Source organism: Haliotis rubra, unplaced genomic scaffold (assembly GCF_003918875.1).
Source record: "Haliotis rubra isolate DU_JTF1 unplaced genomic scaffold, ASM391887v1 Scf681, whole genome shotgun sequence".
Taxonomy (NCBI): Eukaryota; Metazoa; Mollusca; class Gastropoda; order Lepetellida; family Haliotidae; genus Haliotis; species Haliotis rubra.
In genome coordinates this window covers 402,072-420,941 of record NW_025767392.1, presented here as the reverse complement: position 1 = coordinate 420,941, position 18,870 = coordinate 402,072, and the positions used below count along the sequence as shown (strand labels likewise).

Below are 18,870 nucleotides of genomic sequence, written 5' to 3'. Positions count from 1 at the left end.
TAAAAGTACAACCTTCCATACGAAATGAACATATCCATTAAAAACGTTTATATACATTTGTACTTACCTCCATCAGAGCAACAGTTAGGCGTTTCCCATTATAACCAATAAAGCTGTTAGGAAATATTTGAGATGCTAGGGAACAGTTTTGCCTGCATGCGTCCATGTTGATCTGGCGCCACTCCCGGCCCCCGGGGGCCCACATCAGCGTGTACAAGTCAATATCACCCCCCGTCTGGTTCTGGAAAAACAAAAACAACAAATAATATTATAATAATTTCCATCTATTTGTTTAGGTGAATTTGTGTTGATATAATTTACCAGGAAAATCCTGTGTAAATTCAAATAATGATTACGTTTTGTGTTACTGTTTGCCTTTCGCTGCTAAAATTGTTCACGTAGGATTTTGCATTGTTCTGGTCTTTAGCCACCATCTACTGGCCATTTTGATTCATTGTCGATTCCTGTGTAAAACAATATTCAAACACGTGAAGACTTAAGCTTTGTCCAGGTATTTTTTTACAAAACAGACTTTTCATTTTGAGCATATTTCTCAACAATCTATTGTCACAGAATAATATACAAAAAAGTTGAATCTGAAAATTTTGGTACATGTCAAATATTTTGAGGAAACGAGTCCGTTGATTTTCAAAACAGAATTGATTTCCGTTATATGACATCATGTCAGCTGAATGAGGATGGAAAATCTGAGGAGATGCATGTCGTAGGCATTCACCATTTCTTGGAAATCCAGTGAGCACATTAACAGTATTGAGAATCTCGTGAGCACATTAACGGTATTGAGAATCTCGGAGCACATTAACGGTATTGAAAATCTCGTGAGCACATTAACAGTATTGAGAATCTCGGAGCACATTAACAGTATTGAGAATCTCGGAGCACATTAACAGTATTGAGAAATCCAGTGAGACATTAACAGTATTGAGAATCTCGGATTACATTAACAGTATTGAGAATCTCAGTGAACACACATCAACTCTATTGACAATCCAGTGAACACATTAACAGTATTGAGAATCCAGTGAACACATTAACAGCTCCACTGAGAATCACATTAACAGTATTGAGAATCCAGAGCACATTAACACAATTACAGTGAGAATCCAGTGAACACAATAGCTCCACTGATTGAATCCAGTGAACACAAACACTCCACTGACAATCCAGTGAACACAATACCTCCACTGAAAATCCAGTGAACACAATTATCGCTCTATCCAGTGAACACATTAATAGCTCCACTGACAATTAACAATCCAGTGAGCACAATTAACGGTGAACTGAGAATCCACTGAACAATCAAGTAACACACTTATCGCTCCACTGACAATCCAATAGTGAACACAATTCAGTGAGAATCCACTCTCACTGACAATTCCAGTGAACACAATAGCTCCATTGACAATCTCTACTGACAATCCAGTGAACACAATTGAGAATCCAGTGAGCACATTCAGTGAATCTCCACAGCTGAGAAATCGGTGAACACATTATAGATCTATTGACAATCCAGTGACCACAATTATAGATGTACTGACAATCCAGTGAACAAAGTTATCGCTCTACAATAGATCTACTGACAATCCAGTGAACACAATTATAGATCTATTGACAATCCAGTAGATCTTATAGATCTACTGACAATCCAGTACCACAATTATGAATAAAGTGAACACAATTATGGATCTACTAACAATCCAGTAAACACAATTATAGATCTACTGACAATCCAGTAAACACAATTATAGATCTAATGACAATCCAGTTGACAATCCAGTTACCACAAATAGCTCCACTGACAATAAAGTGAACACACTAACGGTATTGGAAATCCACCGAACAGAATAGTTCTATTGGCAATTCAGTGAACACTACTGACGGGCAATATAGTGAACAAAATCTCGGTACTTTGAATAAAATGAACACAATACTGGTATTGAAAATCTGAGGAAGACAATAACTTTAGTGACAATTCAGTGAACACAATAATGGTACAGAAAACCAAGCGTACACAGTCATGGTACTGAAAAAATCAAGTGAACACAATATTGGTACTGAAAACACAATTGACTGACAAATGAACACCATTGGTAAATCATGAAAACAAACAAGGTAGTGAAAACGGTGCGATACAAGGACACAAAAAGTGGATAAGTGATAGCTGGCTGACAAGGTATCGTGGTACAATGATGACATAATATGTAGCTGCTTTGAAGTAAACTCTCTCCAGTAACAATGATCAACACGAGGTCATTACAGACAGGAATAGGTCCATTTGTGTTTGTGTCTTAGAGCATGCTGGGTGTTACTGTAACATGAGCGGACCCGTGAAGGTCCGGGTTAGAATATTGATCTTCAGTAACCCATGCTTGTCGTAACAGGCGACTAACGGGATTGGGTGGTCAGGCTCGCTGACTTGGTTGACACATGTCATCGTATCCCAATCGCTTAGATCGATGCTCATGCTGTTGATCACTGGATTGTCTGGTCCAGACTCGATTATTTACAGACCGCCGCCATATAGCTGGAATATTGCTGAGTGCGGGGTAAAACTAAACTCACTCACTGTAACATGATCCAATCTATACCCACCACCGTAACCAGGTTATCCAGTTGATCACCCAGTAACGTCAGATTTGGAAATCCACCAGGTGGCTCCAACACTACCCATCGTGACTGGCTGCGGGTAAATGTTCTGTAGCCGGACTCGGCGTCAAGATTGTTAACCTGTAACATAATCTCAAATAGAGGGTTGTATACCTACTGATCCAGTCGACCCTACCCGGAATGGGTACCCTGTTTCACTGTGTTTTGGAGCTTGTATCAAAGGTATGTTTTTTTTATGCCGCATTTAGCAATATTCCAGCCATGTAACACGCTGTCTGCAAATGATGAAATCTCACCAAGTGGTTGATATTATGAACAACTATCAACGCCGTACGTTGACACGCAATCAACCAAGTCATCTAGCCTGACCCCCCGATCTATTAAGGTGCCACTTACAAAACAATTGAAGTTACTTGGAAACGTGGGTGAGGGTGAGAGTATATTTTAAGGCCGCACTCAGCAATATTACAGCTATATGGTGGCGGCCTGTAAATAATCGAGTCTAGACCAGACGATCCATTGATCAACAGCATGAGCATTTGGGATACGATGGCATGTGTTCACCAAGTCAGCGAGCCTGACCATCCGATCCCATTAGGCGCCTCTTACGACAAGAATGGGTTACTGAAGACTGAACCCGGATCTTCACGGGGTAGCTTATTGGTTTTAATCGTCATGGCGAAGTAGCGGGTTCGATTACCCATATGGTACAATTTATGAAACCTATCTCTAGTGTCCCCGCCATGATATTGCTGAATATTGCTAAAAGCGTCTAAAAAATACACTCACTCACTCAGGACCTATTGTAACAAGGACTCTTTACGGGGATCTATGGTGTGTGTCGAATCAACCAGTATACTCACTCACTCAGGACCTATTGTAACGAGGACTCTTCACGGGGTTCTATGGTGTGTGTTGAATCAACCAGTACACTCACTCACTCAGGACCTATTGTAACAAGGACTCTTCACGGGGTTCTATGGTGTGTTGAATCAACCAGTACACTCACCTCACTCAGGACTCTATATTGTAACAAGGACTCTTCACGGGATTCTATGGTGTGTGTTGAATCAACCAGTACACTCACTCACTCAGGACCTATTGTAACAAGGACTCTTCACGGGGTTCTATGGTGTGTGTTGAATCAACCAGTACACTCACACACTCAGGACCTATTGTAACAAGGACTCTTCACGGGGTTCTATGGTGTGTGTTGAATCAACCAGTACACTCACTCACTCACCCAGGACCTATTGTAACAAGGACTCTTCACGGGGTTCTATGGTGTGTGTTGAATCAACCAGTACACTCACTCACTCAGGACCTATTGTAACAAGGACTCTTCACGGGGTTCTATGGTGTGTTGAATCAACCAGTACACTCACTCACTCAGGACCTATTGTAACAAGGACTCTTCACGGGGTTCTATGGTGTGTGTTGAATCAACCAGTACACTCACTCACTCAGGACCTATTGTAACAAGGACTCTTCACGGGGTTCTATGGTGTGTGTTGAATCAACCAGTACACTCACTCACCAGGACCTATTGTAACAAGGACTCTTCACGGGGTTCTATGGTGTGGGTTGAATCAACCAGTACACTCACTCACTCAGGACCTATTGTAACAAGGACTCTTCACGGGGTTCTATGGTGTGTGTCGAATCAACCAGTACACTAACCACATCGAGGACATCGGCGATGCAGGTCCGCCCACAGACGACGAGGTAGTTGTGATGCCGTGATTGCATCAGCTGCACTCTCATCAAATAGTCTTGGAGGAACGTCCGATTTGTAGTGGGACCAACACGTAGAATGGTGTGCGGCATGGCGTCAGTGGATTCCACCAGTAGTGACACCTCTGTTTCTGCGATATACACATAGACAAAAGTGATTATAGGTTATATCTTATGTGTCCAAAACACGATTTCCTGACTCAGACAGATTTTTAAACTAACGGGCAAAAGAAACGATGCCAAAATTTAATTTGATAATTTGGACTTCATTTCTTCATTTATACAGTGACTCAATCGTCTTGTTATTGTCGCCACTCCAATGAAATGACTGGAGTGCATGTTGCCCATACACCTGTTATTAAAATTCACTGTCCTTTTTCACAATGGTGGTTTGTCGTTTTGTAATATCAGTGATTTCGACTTGGTATCGTTTCTTTTGCCCGTTAGTTTATTTTAATCTCACCACTTCGTCTGAGTTGGTTTTCCCTCTGTGGTAACACCACCATCAGAAACGTTCTTAAGCGGAAAGGAGCATGTTTCTTTGCAGTTGCATCTTTAACTCATCGTCTTAAACACTTCATTGTCAGTATAAAGATTATGTCTGAATAAACAAATTGTTATTTTCGAACTAATGTCGGAAGCTATTTCCATAATATAACAAAAGATACCGACCGCTACTTATTGAAAATAGAATAAATCTAATCCTCAAACTTTCGATATTCAATGAGGCTGAAATAACTTCAATAGAAAAGAAACTTTCGACTGTCCATTTATTGATTGTTGCCGTCATATACACCAGCCAATCAGCTGTGAGTTATTCTGTCACGTAACACAGCAGCGAACAAGCTACGGCTGTCGAAAACCACGACCTGTAAATGTAACGATCATAATTACGGAGTTAAAAATACGTAACTTGTAGGGTATACCAGGGAGAATAGAAGACGTAAATATTTAAGGAAACATGCATGATCATATTGACAGTATAGCTTCTGCTTGCAAAAAGTATGCCGATAGTTTCTAACTGGTATAATAAAATTGCTGAAGTACTGTCAAACGCAACCGAAGATGCGCTGGGAACGAACCAAGTCACTGTGTGCGTTGGAGCATGACGAAGCACACTAATTTGTACAAATGGTAAAGAAAGCAAGCGAGTTACCTATCCCTGCTGTAGATTCTCCCTGGGTATACGTATCTCACGTACCTGTTTCATGATTAGTGATAATGGTTACGGATGTCCAGCCCAGCATCTTGATTATTCCGGAACCAACAGCAGTCGGCCAGGTATAGTGTACTGGTTCTGAAAAAAATACACATTTGGTGTGTTTGTGTTTGTGCATTTGTTTGTTTATTGTTTCACGCAGCACTCAGCATCATATCAGTGAGCGAGTGAGTTTCGTTTTACGCTGCTTTTAGCAATACTCCAGCATTATCCCGGCGGGGGACACCAGAGATGGACTTTACACATTGTACCCATGTGGGGAATCGAACCCTGGTCTTCGGCGTGACGAGTGAACGCCTTAACCACTAGGCTACCCCATCGTCCCACCACCCGGTGACATTTTGTGTGTCATGTTGTTCTTTTATCGTCCACTTTTGAAGGGGATCATTTTGGACACACAATGCCATTTGCCGATAATGCTGACATAGAATCCGTGTGTACTGGATAGCTTTTGAAACGTTTTATGCTCATAATCAGATGACATGCAGAGCAGTTATGACTGATAATGTGCCATTAATGCCGCACTAAACGATAATTAGTCTTTTAGCATTAAGGCTGGAAATGTTCAGTGACCATTTGTACAGGAGTAGAAGTGGAAAAACAGTCGAAATAGAAACTGAAAAGTTACATTAAGTGTTATTGTTTCTTCAGAACAAGTTTATCGATAACATAAGAAAACCCCCTAAAATGTGCCATATCCTTGTGGGCAACTGCAGGTTCTGCTTTCTTACTCTAAGCTTTCATCATCACTAATGGAACGAGGGATGGCTGAAGGGATATGAGTCTAACTGTCAATGCCTGCTTTGATGGAGCTGATGGAAACATAATTCCTCAGTCTATTGAAGATGTTGGAGAGCCATTAATGATTCATTGGAATCCTTCCAAATTCCCGAAAGCCGTTTTGCGCAGTAGTTCTGATATAGGACTGTTTATCGATGATCTTTCATTTAATCAACTGATTTGTCTAATAATATAAACATACTTAATATCTATTTATAAATAAACCGCCTCCATTCTAATTCTAACAACCCACTTGCCGGGAAGCTCTATTAGTAGAAACTCGTACTATCTTTAACAAGTAAATTTTCCGGGTTAAAGAAAGTTATGGCCAAGACGGGGACTTCACAACGTCAGAATTGTTCGAGAACACCTGCACAACGTCAACGGCAACGTATTGCCATGGCCAGCACATTCTACAGACATGAACCCAATTGAAAATCTCTGGGATCATCTTGATCGTCAGCTGACACAGCGTGTACCACTTCCAGTGAACCGATTGGAACTTGAACAGACTCTCTTGGACTTACAGGATTCCGACTGACGACGTCAATGAGGAGATGTCTATTGGCGTGTATGGATGCCTAGGGTGGTCACACCAGCTATTGATGGCGTGTCCCTGACACCTGCTTCATTGTGAACTCTTTATGCACTTTTTGAATGAATTCTGATTTGTGTAATTTTCAATCACATTATTGAAAAATGTTTGTAGACTAGTTATCATAAATCTCACATAGGTCTTTGTTTTTATTTTTGGGTCAAGTGAAGTAGGTGATAACGTTATTTTGACCGGTAGTTTATTTAACTGATAACCTGACCGTCGCTAGATTTTACCTGTGTCGCGATAATGACAAATCACTGTAATTTCTGGCGGTGGGATAGCCAAGTGGTTAAAACGGTCGCTCGTCACGACGAAGACCCGGGTTCGATTCCCCATTTGAGTACAATGTGTGAAGCCCATTTCTGGTGTAAAAACCCACTCACTTTAATGTCTTACACAAGCTTCCTCCACACAGAGAATGCTGAATGAAAGAAGGAAATAGGTCAAGCGCGTTTCGTGACAAGAAGTGTATTACCCTACCTACAAAACCAAATTGTGAATATGTTTGAAGTACTAAGTACAAAGTGTAAATTATTAGTCTTGAAACGGAAAGTGACATTGAAAGAGAAACCCGTGCGGGGTCGTTTGTCAACAGACATTTCCGTAGCTTCTAACAATATCATGACGCTGAAAGAACGTTCTACCATGCCCTTGACGAATGCTTTATTTTGATGGGTAAAAATGTATCTTTCTTCCTACAGAAACCTTTTTTGAATAAAACATTTCCATATGAATACATCGATAGACCACATATCGATCGATAAGAATGGTAAACAATAACCCATCAGAAGTATATACTATATTTCCTTGATTACACGCTTGGTTTCTAAGACACACCGCCCTTTACAAATTGAGTCAACTACATCGCTGGAAATGATGATACCCGAGGATCTGATAAAAGAAATACCGTTTGTTTAGGATGTGTTTGTCGACAATTATGACGTATCGTGTAGTAACCATGGCTGGCTTGAAGATTATATGACAACACTGATTGAAAGCGTATTGTTTGTACATACATGTTAATGTTTATAAAACACTCAGGGAAATGTTCGGTAATTTCCTCTTTTAAACAAAGGATAATGGAATTAAAATAAATCATTATAAAAGTGTTTTAAAAAACTCTTATAATAAAAGGAGTTTACAAACCATCCTGTGCTTTTATGGAAGCGTATTCGCGCCACAGTATATACACATATCATCCAGTTGAAATTACTTTCATGTACTATCGAACTAGCAACTTTGGTAATCGACAGTAGTTCCTGGTCTGTTGGCTTTGTCAATAACATCCAACCTCCTTATGTCTCTATTGAGGTACTATCAGAACATTGGACAAAAGGAAATCTGAGGCTTGCTTGCTATTGTTACTCTGATAGTCTGACAGTTTGAAATGAACTTGTGTGAATACAGAAATGGCCAAATGAAAATATACGACTACCTGATCATGTAAATAAATCATACATTAACTGTGTAAACTATATCCAGCAAGGGTCGCAAATTCACAATGCAATATTACAGTCTGAGTAACGAATATGAGTGAGTAAGTGAGCTATATGGCGGCGGTCTGTAAATAATCGAGTCTGGACCAAACATACCAGTGATCAACAGCATGAGCATCGATCTGTGCAATTGGGAACCGATGACGTGCGTCAACCAAGTCAGCGAGCCTGACCACCCGATCCCGTTAGTCGCCTCTTACGACAAGCATGGGTTACTGAAGATCAATATTCTAACCCGGATCTTCACGGGTCGAGTAACGAATATGATATCATATATGGAGATATAAGTATCTACGTAGATGCTAGTATCTTCTGCGTTAGAAGTAAGCACCATGTACGTGGATGATGATATATTATAGTCTGTGGCAATAATATGCTTCCATAGAATTTGGGCGGAGCTGATTTGAAAGTCTATCATAAAAATCATGAAACAAGTATTCCGAGATTACATGATCACAGCAGAAGCACTTTGTACACAACAGTTTATCGAACATGGTGGAAGCAATTTTTTTCAATAGAAGCGTCAAAACCTTTTCAACACTCATAAGAAATCTCCGCTAAAGGCAGAATCGATTGTACTATCATGAGCATATATTTGTTTCGTCAGCAGCGTTCGAGTCCCCATTACGAAGCCCATTTCTGGTCGTTCAGTCATTTGTAAGCAAATCGAGTCTGGACCAGACAATCCAGTGATTGTCACCATGCCATACGATGTCAAAGCATGTGTTTATGAATCACTATGAAATAGTGATGACACCAGGTGTTCGCGAAAAGGTGAGCATAAACATATGCAAAGTCTAGTCACAGGCATTCTGTAGCAAATAGGGTTGCGCAACAAAGAGAAAATGACCAGTCTTCCTATATGCGAGCAATAACCCGTGATGGTCTTGGTCAGATTGAACCTTCAGTAACCCATGCATGTCGTAAGAGGCGACTAACGGGATCGGGTGGACTTGGTTGACAGATGTCATCGGTTCCCAATTGCGCAGATCGATGCTCATGCTGTTGATCACTTGATTGTTTGGTCCAGACTCGATTATTTACAGACCGCCGCCATATAGCTGGAATATTGCTGATTGCGGCGTAAAACTAAACTCAGTCACTCACTCACTCATATGCGAGCAAACGTTTGCAACGTACTTCCCTCGCTTTGGTTCAAAAAATATTTTTAATATCAAAATATAATATCATCAAAGGTAGACACTCATTTCCTCATAGGGTTGTGCTCTCAGATTTCAAACCTTATATTTAATAATTACTAACGTAAAGTATATTTAATTCAATATTTTAAGAGCCACACGTGACATATCAAATCGTCCTTCACCTCCATTACCCCTGCCAACTTCCGGTTCAACGGAGTGAAGGAACAGGGGAGTTAATACTCAATATACTTGTTGAATATAGTTGAATACTTGCGGAGTTACCTACCTTGCTTTCATTCACCCGTTACGGCAGAAGTGTTTTCTTTTGTAGAATAAATGTTACGAAAATTGTAACAATAACGATGGCAGATAAGATAAATAATCTCCAACAGTTTAATGGTAAAATTAGGCAATATGATATTTCTTTTTAATTTCTGCTTATTCTTCTTCACTCCGGTCCGTTTCTGAGATTGTAAAAATGTTAGCAAATCCTTTGAGGTTTGGAGAATCCACACACTCACAATTTAGTAAAACACACAAAATATTGGTATCAGGGTCACATGTAGTACTGTGACAGTTCTTTCACATTGCGTTGTTGTCACAAAAAGGAAGAATCCTTCCTGCCTAACAATGCCGCCTCGTCTTCAGCTAAGCCTTAGAAATGTACGTATATAGTGGATCCATTGGTGACCTCATTGTACTATCAGGCTCATTCACAGTAAATCTACAAGTGATGTTGAACCACGTCATAGATCGGGACTGATATGTAACTTCATAAATAGTCCCAAAAACAGAGAATGTCAACAGTATTGTTATAAACATATTTTATTCATGAGAAAAGGATTGGGCACAAGTTGTATAACTTAGAACACCCTCTACGTAGTATTTACATAATGTTAGTTACATTCATTATATAAGATCGACAGACAGGATGAGAAAGACGGAAAAATTGCAATAATTATATACATCTTTTTGATTGATTGTTTGAACAATTTTAAATATGTTTTGATTTATGCGAACAGTCAGATCTGCTTTACCGTGTAATAGTAACTCATATTTTATATTCACATTGGTACCACTGCGTAAATTAGTCATCATTGCAGTTCTCTGTACAGTTTATAATTGACACTCAAATAGGTAATGATATGAATTTTCACAAACATTTCCACAAGAACAACTTTGGCTATCTTTTATACCAACACGGAATACATCATAATTCAATTGACTACACATGTAACGTAGTTTTGAAAGGATGATATTAGCGTTTCTCGGTTCAAAATCAAAGTATCGAGGGCATTATTATCTGCCCATAGGCCCCCACTGCGAGTCAGAAAATCGATAAACTAAGCCCCGGATTACCATCCAGCCAAAATTAAAAGTTGTAAAATCTTCGTTTTTGTTTGAAATATATACAACTGAACGTTTTACAAACTTTCTTAACAGTATGGAAAAACACATCAGGCCGTTGAAATGTCATTATTACGTTCTTTAACGTCCGATACATTCTGTTACAAATGACACATTTTAATTCAAATTGTCAATATGGAAATCCACCTTCCAGTTAATGTCAATGATTTGCACGTGCAAGTCGTTCTATCAAAGGAAAGTGGAGGACAATACACATGTACTGGTGCTTTTTCACTGTCGTTGACTGTTCAGGTACTCTGTTTGAAATGAAGCTTAAAATGAGATGTTTTTGACACTTGCTAAACGGGGTCAGGCTAAAGGCCTTTGGAATCTGGTCAAACTGAGCAGCAGTTTGCTGTTCGCTTTAATGTGAGTCAGAGTGCTATTGGTAGACTGTGGCAGAGATTTCAAGCCAATGGGTCCGTGGAATATGCACGTCGACCAGGTCGCCCCAGAGTCACAACATTCCGAGATGATAGGCACATAATTAACACTAGTACTGCGTTACGTAACAGATTCCTTAAAACAGCAGATCTTCAGACAGCACACTTCAATGTTAACAATGAAAGGATATCCAGGAGCACCATTCGTCCACGTTTAAGATCAGCCGGACTCCGCTGTAGGCGACCTGCAGTTCGTCCACCACTAACACCACGTCATAGGCAGGCGCGTTTGAGATGGAGTAGACCTGCTGCTGGAATCAACGTCAATGGTCTCATGTGCTCTTCACAGATGAAAGCAGATTCAATTTGGAGTGGCCAGCATGCTCGCCAGACCTCAACCGAATCGAGCGTGCTTGGGATGAACTCGGTCGACATGTGTACACACGTCACCCAGCACCAGTGGATCTCCCAGGACTCCGCGGAGCTCTAGTCGAGGAATGGAATGCGATTCCGCAAGCTTTCTTCATGAACTTGGTAAGGAGCATGAGAACAAGGTGCACCTGTGTCTTGGACGCGGTACACAAGATATTGAATGACCAAGTGCTTCATGTTCATTTTGGGGGTTGGTCTATACAACTGTTGTCTCCTAGTGCTGTCTCTTAGTTCTATTATTTCTGAGAAACTTATCTTTACATGTACTATATAGCATTTGACCTTTTATTTCATGACGCCTAGTATAGTAAGACAAAACCAAAAACAAACCAAGTACAATTTTGTATTTTATTAGTAAATTTGTTGGAGAATTATATACGTTCAGCATTTATGTCATCTCTTTTGTTATATGTAGTTTCCGTTAGCGACAACACCCTTTTATGTAATGAGTTAGAACAGCGCAACAGGTTGCGATGAAGTTAAAGCGTTCATCTTTGGACGCGAAGATAGAACCTATTTTACCTACGTGTAATTTCGCGTTCCAAGAGAGCACCTTTTTCACAGCAACTATTTATTTTTTGAATAATCACTAAAGACCATTCATTTTGACAATCATCTTTCATCACACAGTTGTTAGCGTTTGTTTCTTGCCGTTTTTCTGTTTTAAAATGAAAATCGCACACATGCAAATTTCACGTCATACACCAATCATCTTTCAAGAGCAATTACTGTACACACACCTTTGGTCATAAGGAAGAGCAAGTGGTGATGCACTCTCAAAACATTCATTATTATCATATCAACATTGATTGACTTCGATATATCTCCCATTTTTTAAAATCGTAAATTAAGAATGAAGTTCCCCTACTTTTTTAAAGACTATATAAGTTTAGATTGCATACATATTAAAGAGGTAGGTAATTCTATGAGGTTATGAGGTCAGGAAGTCAGGAGGAACATGCCTTCCACGTCAAGCTATATTTTACAACGAGAAGCGGGAAATGTTCATAATAGAAAGTCATTAAATAGACAATTCATTTGCCAGATTTTACTATCTTCTCCCAAACTGTGCAGCTTGTTTTGTGTATAATTAATTTCCCTATGCGAAGTATATAATATAAAATCCGCATAAGCCTTGAAATGACAATCTGTTAATCTCAATGTTTCATTCGTGTATATACTTTTCATGTCAGTGTGTGGTATGGACATTAGAGTTTGCTCCAAGTATAGTACATTTTATAAGTAAATTGATCTGCAGAGTTTACTTTGACAATGCATGCTACGTGTTCGCATAACTAAGTCTGTAACACACTGAGTTGCTACATTAGTCTATTGATCTACAGATTGTAATGGACAACTGATGAGACATCACGTGATGCACGGGTCCATTAAATCCAGTGAATAGTAATAGTAATAGTCCGCTTATATGGCGCTCATATCCAGGCACATTGCCTGCTCACAGCGCTACGTACATTATTACTATCCCCGGTCATAGGACACTATCGTACTTTCCGATACTTTTTCAACTCCCTAGGGACCATACAGCCATGCTGCCTGTCCCAATTGCTTGCTACCAGTAATAAAATATCAACGATATTGTTGATGACCTGAATTATTACAAGACTATTTGCCGGCTTTCCTCATCTTGGAAAAGCACCACAGGACATATTCATTTTGAAAACTGATGTGGGATATCGGTGTAGCATACATCCCCTGTACCCTTGCCTTGCGTATACGTAACGGCCGATTATATGATATATACTACTCACACTTTGCTAAGGATCACAAAAATTCACTTAGATGTAGATTCATAATTTGAAATTGTTTCCATTTAAAACTGGATAACTAATAATATGGTAACCCCTCTTTAGGCAAACAGTCACTTTAATCTAACCTCGTGCACTTGATACATGAGTAACCATAGAAATGGTTTTCGTGGCACCAGTCAACCATTTTGCAAATCATGGAACGAGTCTTTGACAAGTACACCTGTCAATAGCAGGTATGGGTTCCACAAGATCAAATGACATGCTGAAACCTAGGAGCCATGCTTACAATAAGCTTAGATACTTAAACCAAACATTTTAACCCAAAACATAATAGTTTTCTGTTGAATCCATGATTTGATCCTTAGCAAAGTGTGAATAGTATATGATACGGGGAAGTTATTACGTGCAACTTGGCCACTGCAGATATATGTTTGTGTTATAAACCACATGACACATTCCCAGTGCTTTTTGGCAGTCATAATGTCACAGCAGAGTGGCTCTACTGTACATTCTGCAATTCCCGAAAAAGACGAAAAACATATTTTCTTTTCTTGTAAACAGTACCAACACTTCCGTGAAAAATATCTCATCCAACTTAGAAATATATATAAGGGCCCACTCTCACTCCATAATATTTTAAGCTCTAAACATCCACGTATTATATACATTACTGTTTTATTTATACACCAAATACTCTCTTGCAGGTATAAAGCTACGTACAATGTAGTTAATGAGATGACCACTGTCCATCTGTACTTTATATTATGTAACTGTATTATGGGCCATTAGGCCGACATTACAAAATAAACTCTGTCTGTCTGTCTGTCTGTCTGTCTGTCAACAGAGTGGGCGACTGTGGCATCCAGCAGTAACACTGACAATACAATGGCCAAACAAATGGTTTCAGCATTACAATGAAAAAATATAAATAGAATATTTCTATTTATCAAATTTGATAGTGCATATATTGCATCTTCTAGAAACGCTTTCTGCAAACGTCCAATAAACTACATATTTCAGTGACTTCTTAAAGAAGATCATGTGAAATGTAAAACCATGTAAAAACACCTTGATCGCCCTCTTATGATACGCCAAATGATCTGGGAGAGGAGACTGTTGGTAAACAGATCCCGAAGTCGACACCAGCTGTCCTCACCACCATCCCAGACCAAGGTCCAACCCGTCAAGGGGTCAGCAGATAAAAACAGTCAAGACAAATGTGACATTTACCTCCAACATATAAACAGTAAAAGTAAACTTACCATCCAGCTCACACCAGACCCTAGCGGACTGTGTATGTGATCTCATTCAATCGTTGAGAAAACATTTTGGAGAGATTTCACGTTCCATAACCGCCAGAATGAAGGAAGGCAAGTCATCTGTTGAAAAATCTGACATGAAATCTGCTCTTCAGGAACATCTCGTAAAAAGAGGAAACTTCAAGAAACCTTTGAATTCCAAAGGAAAACATGGAGCCATTAACAAAAATCAAGACATCCATCTATCCAGCATGTACTCGACTGCCCTTTCATCTGTCTGGTCCATCCATCCATCTTAGTTTTCACCTGATCAAGTAGCTCTATTAAGTCGAATATAAGAAGCTGTTATCCATGGAACAACATGTCATGTAGACATGAATGATCATCATTGGTGGCTGCACTGGAGTACTCTTTCTGGGTAATCTTCTATGCTCCTTAATCGTAAGCCTACCAGATATCATTCCATCACGCTTCAACCACTTGGCTACCTCACCGCCCCAACATGCATGTACCTAAGTTGTTGTAACAAAGTCGGTAGGTTTTATTTGTGCAATGTACAACTTTGATAGTTTGTCAGTTACTGTGTCTGGTGCAACAAATCCTATAACGAACTGACGGGCAGAACAACGTCTTTATACCACGTTTCAGAGCTAATTCGAATTAGCAAGAATTAGCTCTGAAATGTCGTATAAGAATCTAAAGAAGTTACGTGTCATGTATTCATGTTACGTGTCATGTATTCATGTTACGTGTCATGTATTCATGTTACGTGTCATGTATTCATGTTTGTCCAACTTCTAAATGATTTTCAAGAACCCCATGCAGGTGATTGTTCAGAGTCTGGATATCTTCATTTTGAACACCTGGTGTCATTACGTATTTTATGTGGTCCATTCAAATATTCTTGATAGCTATTTTGACATTTGCGCCAAACGGATGTCAAGACGGGTTTTCGTTGCCATTGACATTTTAGTGATCCCATGGTTATGTTTGTAAATGTTTTTTGAATTGTGAGTTGTGATAACTCTTTTCAGGCTTATGTGAATACAATATGTTTACAATTTAATTAAATGAAACTGTTGCTATCCACACAATTGGTAATCGTTAGTAAAATATGTTACCTTCAAGAAAACAAGATTAAATACATGCGATATAATTGTTGTATATCTAGGTATGACAAGAACACAAGATTAAATACATGCGACATAATTGTTGTATATCTAGGTATGACAAGAAAACAAGATTAAATACATGCAACATAATTGTTGTATATCTAGGTATGACAAGAAAACAAGATTAAATACATGCAACATAAGTGTTGTATATCTAGGTATGACAAGAAAACAAACAACCCATGTAAACAAAACGATATTTCAAAACATACTGGGATATTTACTCACCCGTCTGATTAAATATGTCAGGGTTGCAGATGGAGAAGCCACAAGTTGCAAACATTACACAGATAACTAGTTTTGTAGCCAGCATCACGGACGTCATCCAAGCAAGACAGTCAGCGTTCCTGAAAAGCGATCTATCGACAGTCCCCTGTTCATCAACCAAAGCATTCTGACATGACAACTGGCCGCAAGTTGAAGTTGATTCTCTGCTGTAGGTATTGATCGTTGTCACTCATGCACATTGATAATAGCGAATATTTGCAAACTGTAAACTTTCCTGGGAGTCATGATCGATGGAAAACCAATAACTTGGAAGAACCTTTGTGTTTGATAAGTTTCTGAAAATCGTTAAAAACAAATACGTGCAGCCCTATCATCAAATCTATGGTCATAGATTTTAAAAAAAAAAACTTACTGTGGGCATATCTACGTATTTTATCTCCTTCTATATTCAAGTTATTTGTTAAATAAATACAAGGTTCTGAATATACAGAATATTTGGATTTGCGACCATACTGGATGACCTACAATTGTCTGAAATAGTATTGTAGTCTTTTTCAGACATCATGCAAGATTTCTTTACTTCAGGATCCAGTGTGTTTGTACAATGCGAAGAATATCACGTCGACGGTTAGGGCAAAATCTGCTATAGAAAACCCTCTATGTAGATTAAACTGCTATAAATGACTTGGCCGTTTGAATATGTGTTTCTCATATGGACACAGTGCAACTAAGTTTGAGCAGAATTATAGTTTGGTAAACTTGTTAAGACTCTCCAAACAGAAGGGGATATTGGAAAACAAGAGGTGATTCCAGAATGACAATGCAGCATCGAGTGATGGTGATGGATGAGTGCTTGTTTGAGTTCTACCAATTTGAAATATACCAAAAGCCTTTCACGCAAAACGGAATTCCCGAATCCAAATCCAGGCTGTGACCTCTTGCTGCCATAGCATGTTTCCATCTTGAGTACAGCATGGCGGCAAAGACAAATCATGTCGGCCAACCGTTCGGGTTTCGTTCAAACCACAACCACCCAAGAAAATAATTTTGGAAATTTTAGGAACTCAACTGCTCCGGAAAAAAGGTAGAAAAGCCCGACAATCTCCACAGAAACAGACTGTTCCATTCAGTTCATTCTAATCCTTCTTTCCCTCGAATGGCAACAGCGACTTTTAGAAGAGTGACCACTGACAGATAGTTGATTGCCTTAGAAAAAAACCCTCTTAGAATTGAAAAAATATTATGTATCTTGAGTGGAACCAAACTAATTACGCCTACTTTCATAGTGATCCACATACTGACTCGTTTCATACTGACTTTGGTTTACGAGTTTGGAGAAGGGCCAAAGCCTCGGTTTGAAAGGGCTTTCATCTAGGTTATAAATAACTCACGAGTAAAGTCCATATTATACTCATGCCAATAATGGTTGTCACCCCCTTCAAAGTTTTTTATTGGAGAGGGGTGTGGGGTGAGGATGTGGGGTTGGGGTGGGGTGGGGAGGGGGTGACAACCATTATTGGCATGAGTATATAAGGTGCTATTGCATCACGTATTCCAAATCATGCCTCAAAAGCATTAAAGCCAGAGAAGAGACCTTATGAGTTACTGTAGATAATGAAAACCGATAATACTACGGACTCAGAGCGAAGTGACGATGATTCGTTAAAGTGACAAAATAAGAATAATCCCCTACTCACGTGCACGGAGCAAGTGCTTGGTCCACGCGCAATGTTTTGAGAATGGTGGGCGTTAGGTTTGAATTTAGCTTTGAAATATCTCTGGATAAAAAGTTTTAGAGTTGACCCTTTCTTACTATGTATATTTCATGATCCGTTTCTTATTTTGGCGAGTATATTTGTTAAAACACAAACAAACCCGTAACGACAGAATATTGTAAGTGCTTTTGGCTAGGTCGATAGACTTGGTAAATGCAGGAACACAATATTTACACTCCAGTGATCAATATCATGAGCATCGATCTACGCAACTGGGTTCCGACGACATGTGTCAACCAAGGCAGCGAGCCTGACCACCCGATCCTGTTAGTCAGTCGCCTCTTGCGACAAGCATGGGTTGCTGAAGACCAATTCTAACCCCATCTTCAGGGCAAGTCAAAACATTGATTACACAACAGTCTCGTTTTCTACTGACTGGGTTCCGTCCTATTGCGCAACTTAGTACAATAACCAGGCCAGAATTTTGACACCAATTCATTCATTCACCTGGATATATAAATATTAATCAGTATTATTTGATGCATCTAATCACTTGTACATTGCAAAACTACGCTCCTTCTAATCCTTGCAAACACGTCGTGCAGCGTGCTCTGTCGTACAGTCTGCTCTGACAAACAGAAATCTGGAATTTTATGAAATCTCAAAACGAGGCTCGGACGCTAGAAAAGCTTGGCCGTCTGGTACGAACTTGATATTAAATCAATCGCATTGTACGTTACGAAAATACACTTAATAAGTGCAAAGAACACATAACAGGTGTAACCAGTGTGCCATATGAATTGTGAATTTTTGTACCTCTTGAAACAGAGGTCTGTGACGTCTTAGTTAACGGCGTGCTGCCTAAACCTCGACATAAAATATAGAAATACGATTGCTTTAAAGTTTAA

At 39.4% G+C, this 18,870-nt stretch overlaps 1 protein-coding gene across 1 annotated transcript in view; it reads right to left on the bottom strand.

Moving 5' to 3' along the window:
* LOC124258071 (glutamate receptor ionotropic, kainate 5-like) overlaps positions 1-18,870 on the bottom strand; it is a 43,897-nt gene that overhangs the window by 10,728 nt on the left and 14,299 nt on the right. The window contains exons 2-5 of the mRNA XM_046692145.1: positions 5,564-5,659; positions 4,309-4,493; positions 2,614-2,748; positions 68-241 (exon numbers count right to left, since the gene is read on the bottom strand). Of these exons, the coding sequence (XP_046548101.1) occupies positions 68-241; positions 2,614-2,748; positions 4,309-4,493; positions 5,564-5,659 (590 nt within the window). The remainder of the gene's footprint in view (positions 1-67; positions 242-2,613; positions 2,749-4,308; positions 4,494-5,563; positions 5,660-18,870) is intronic.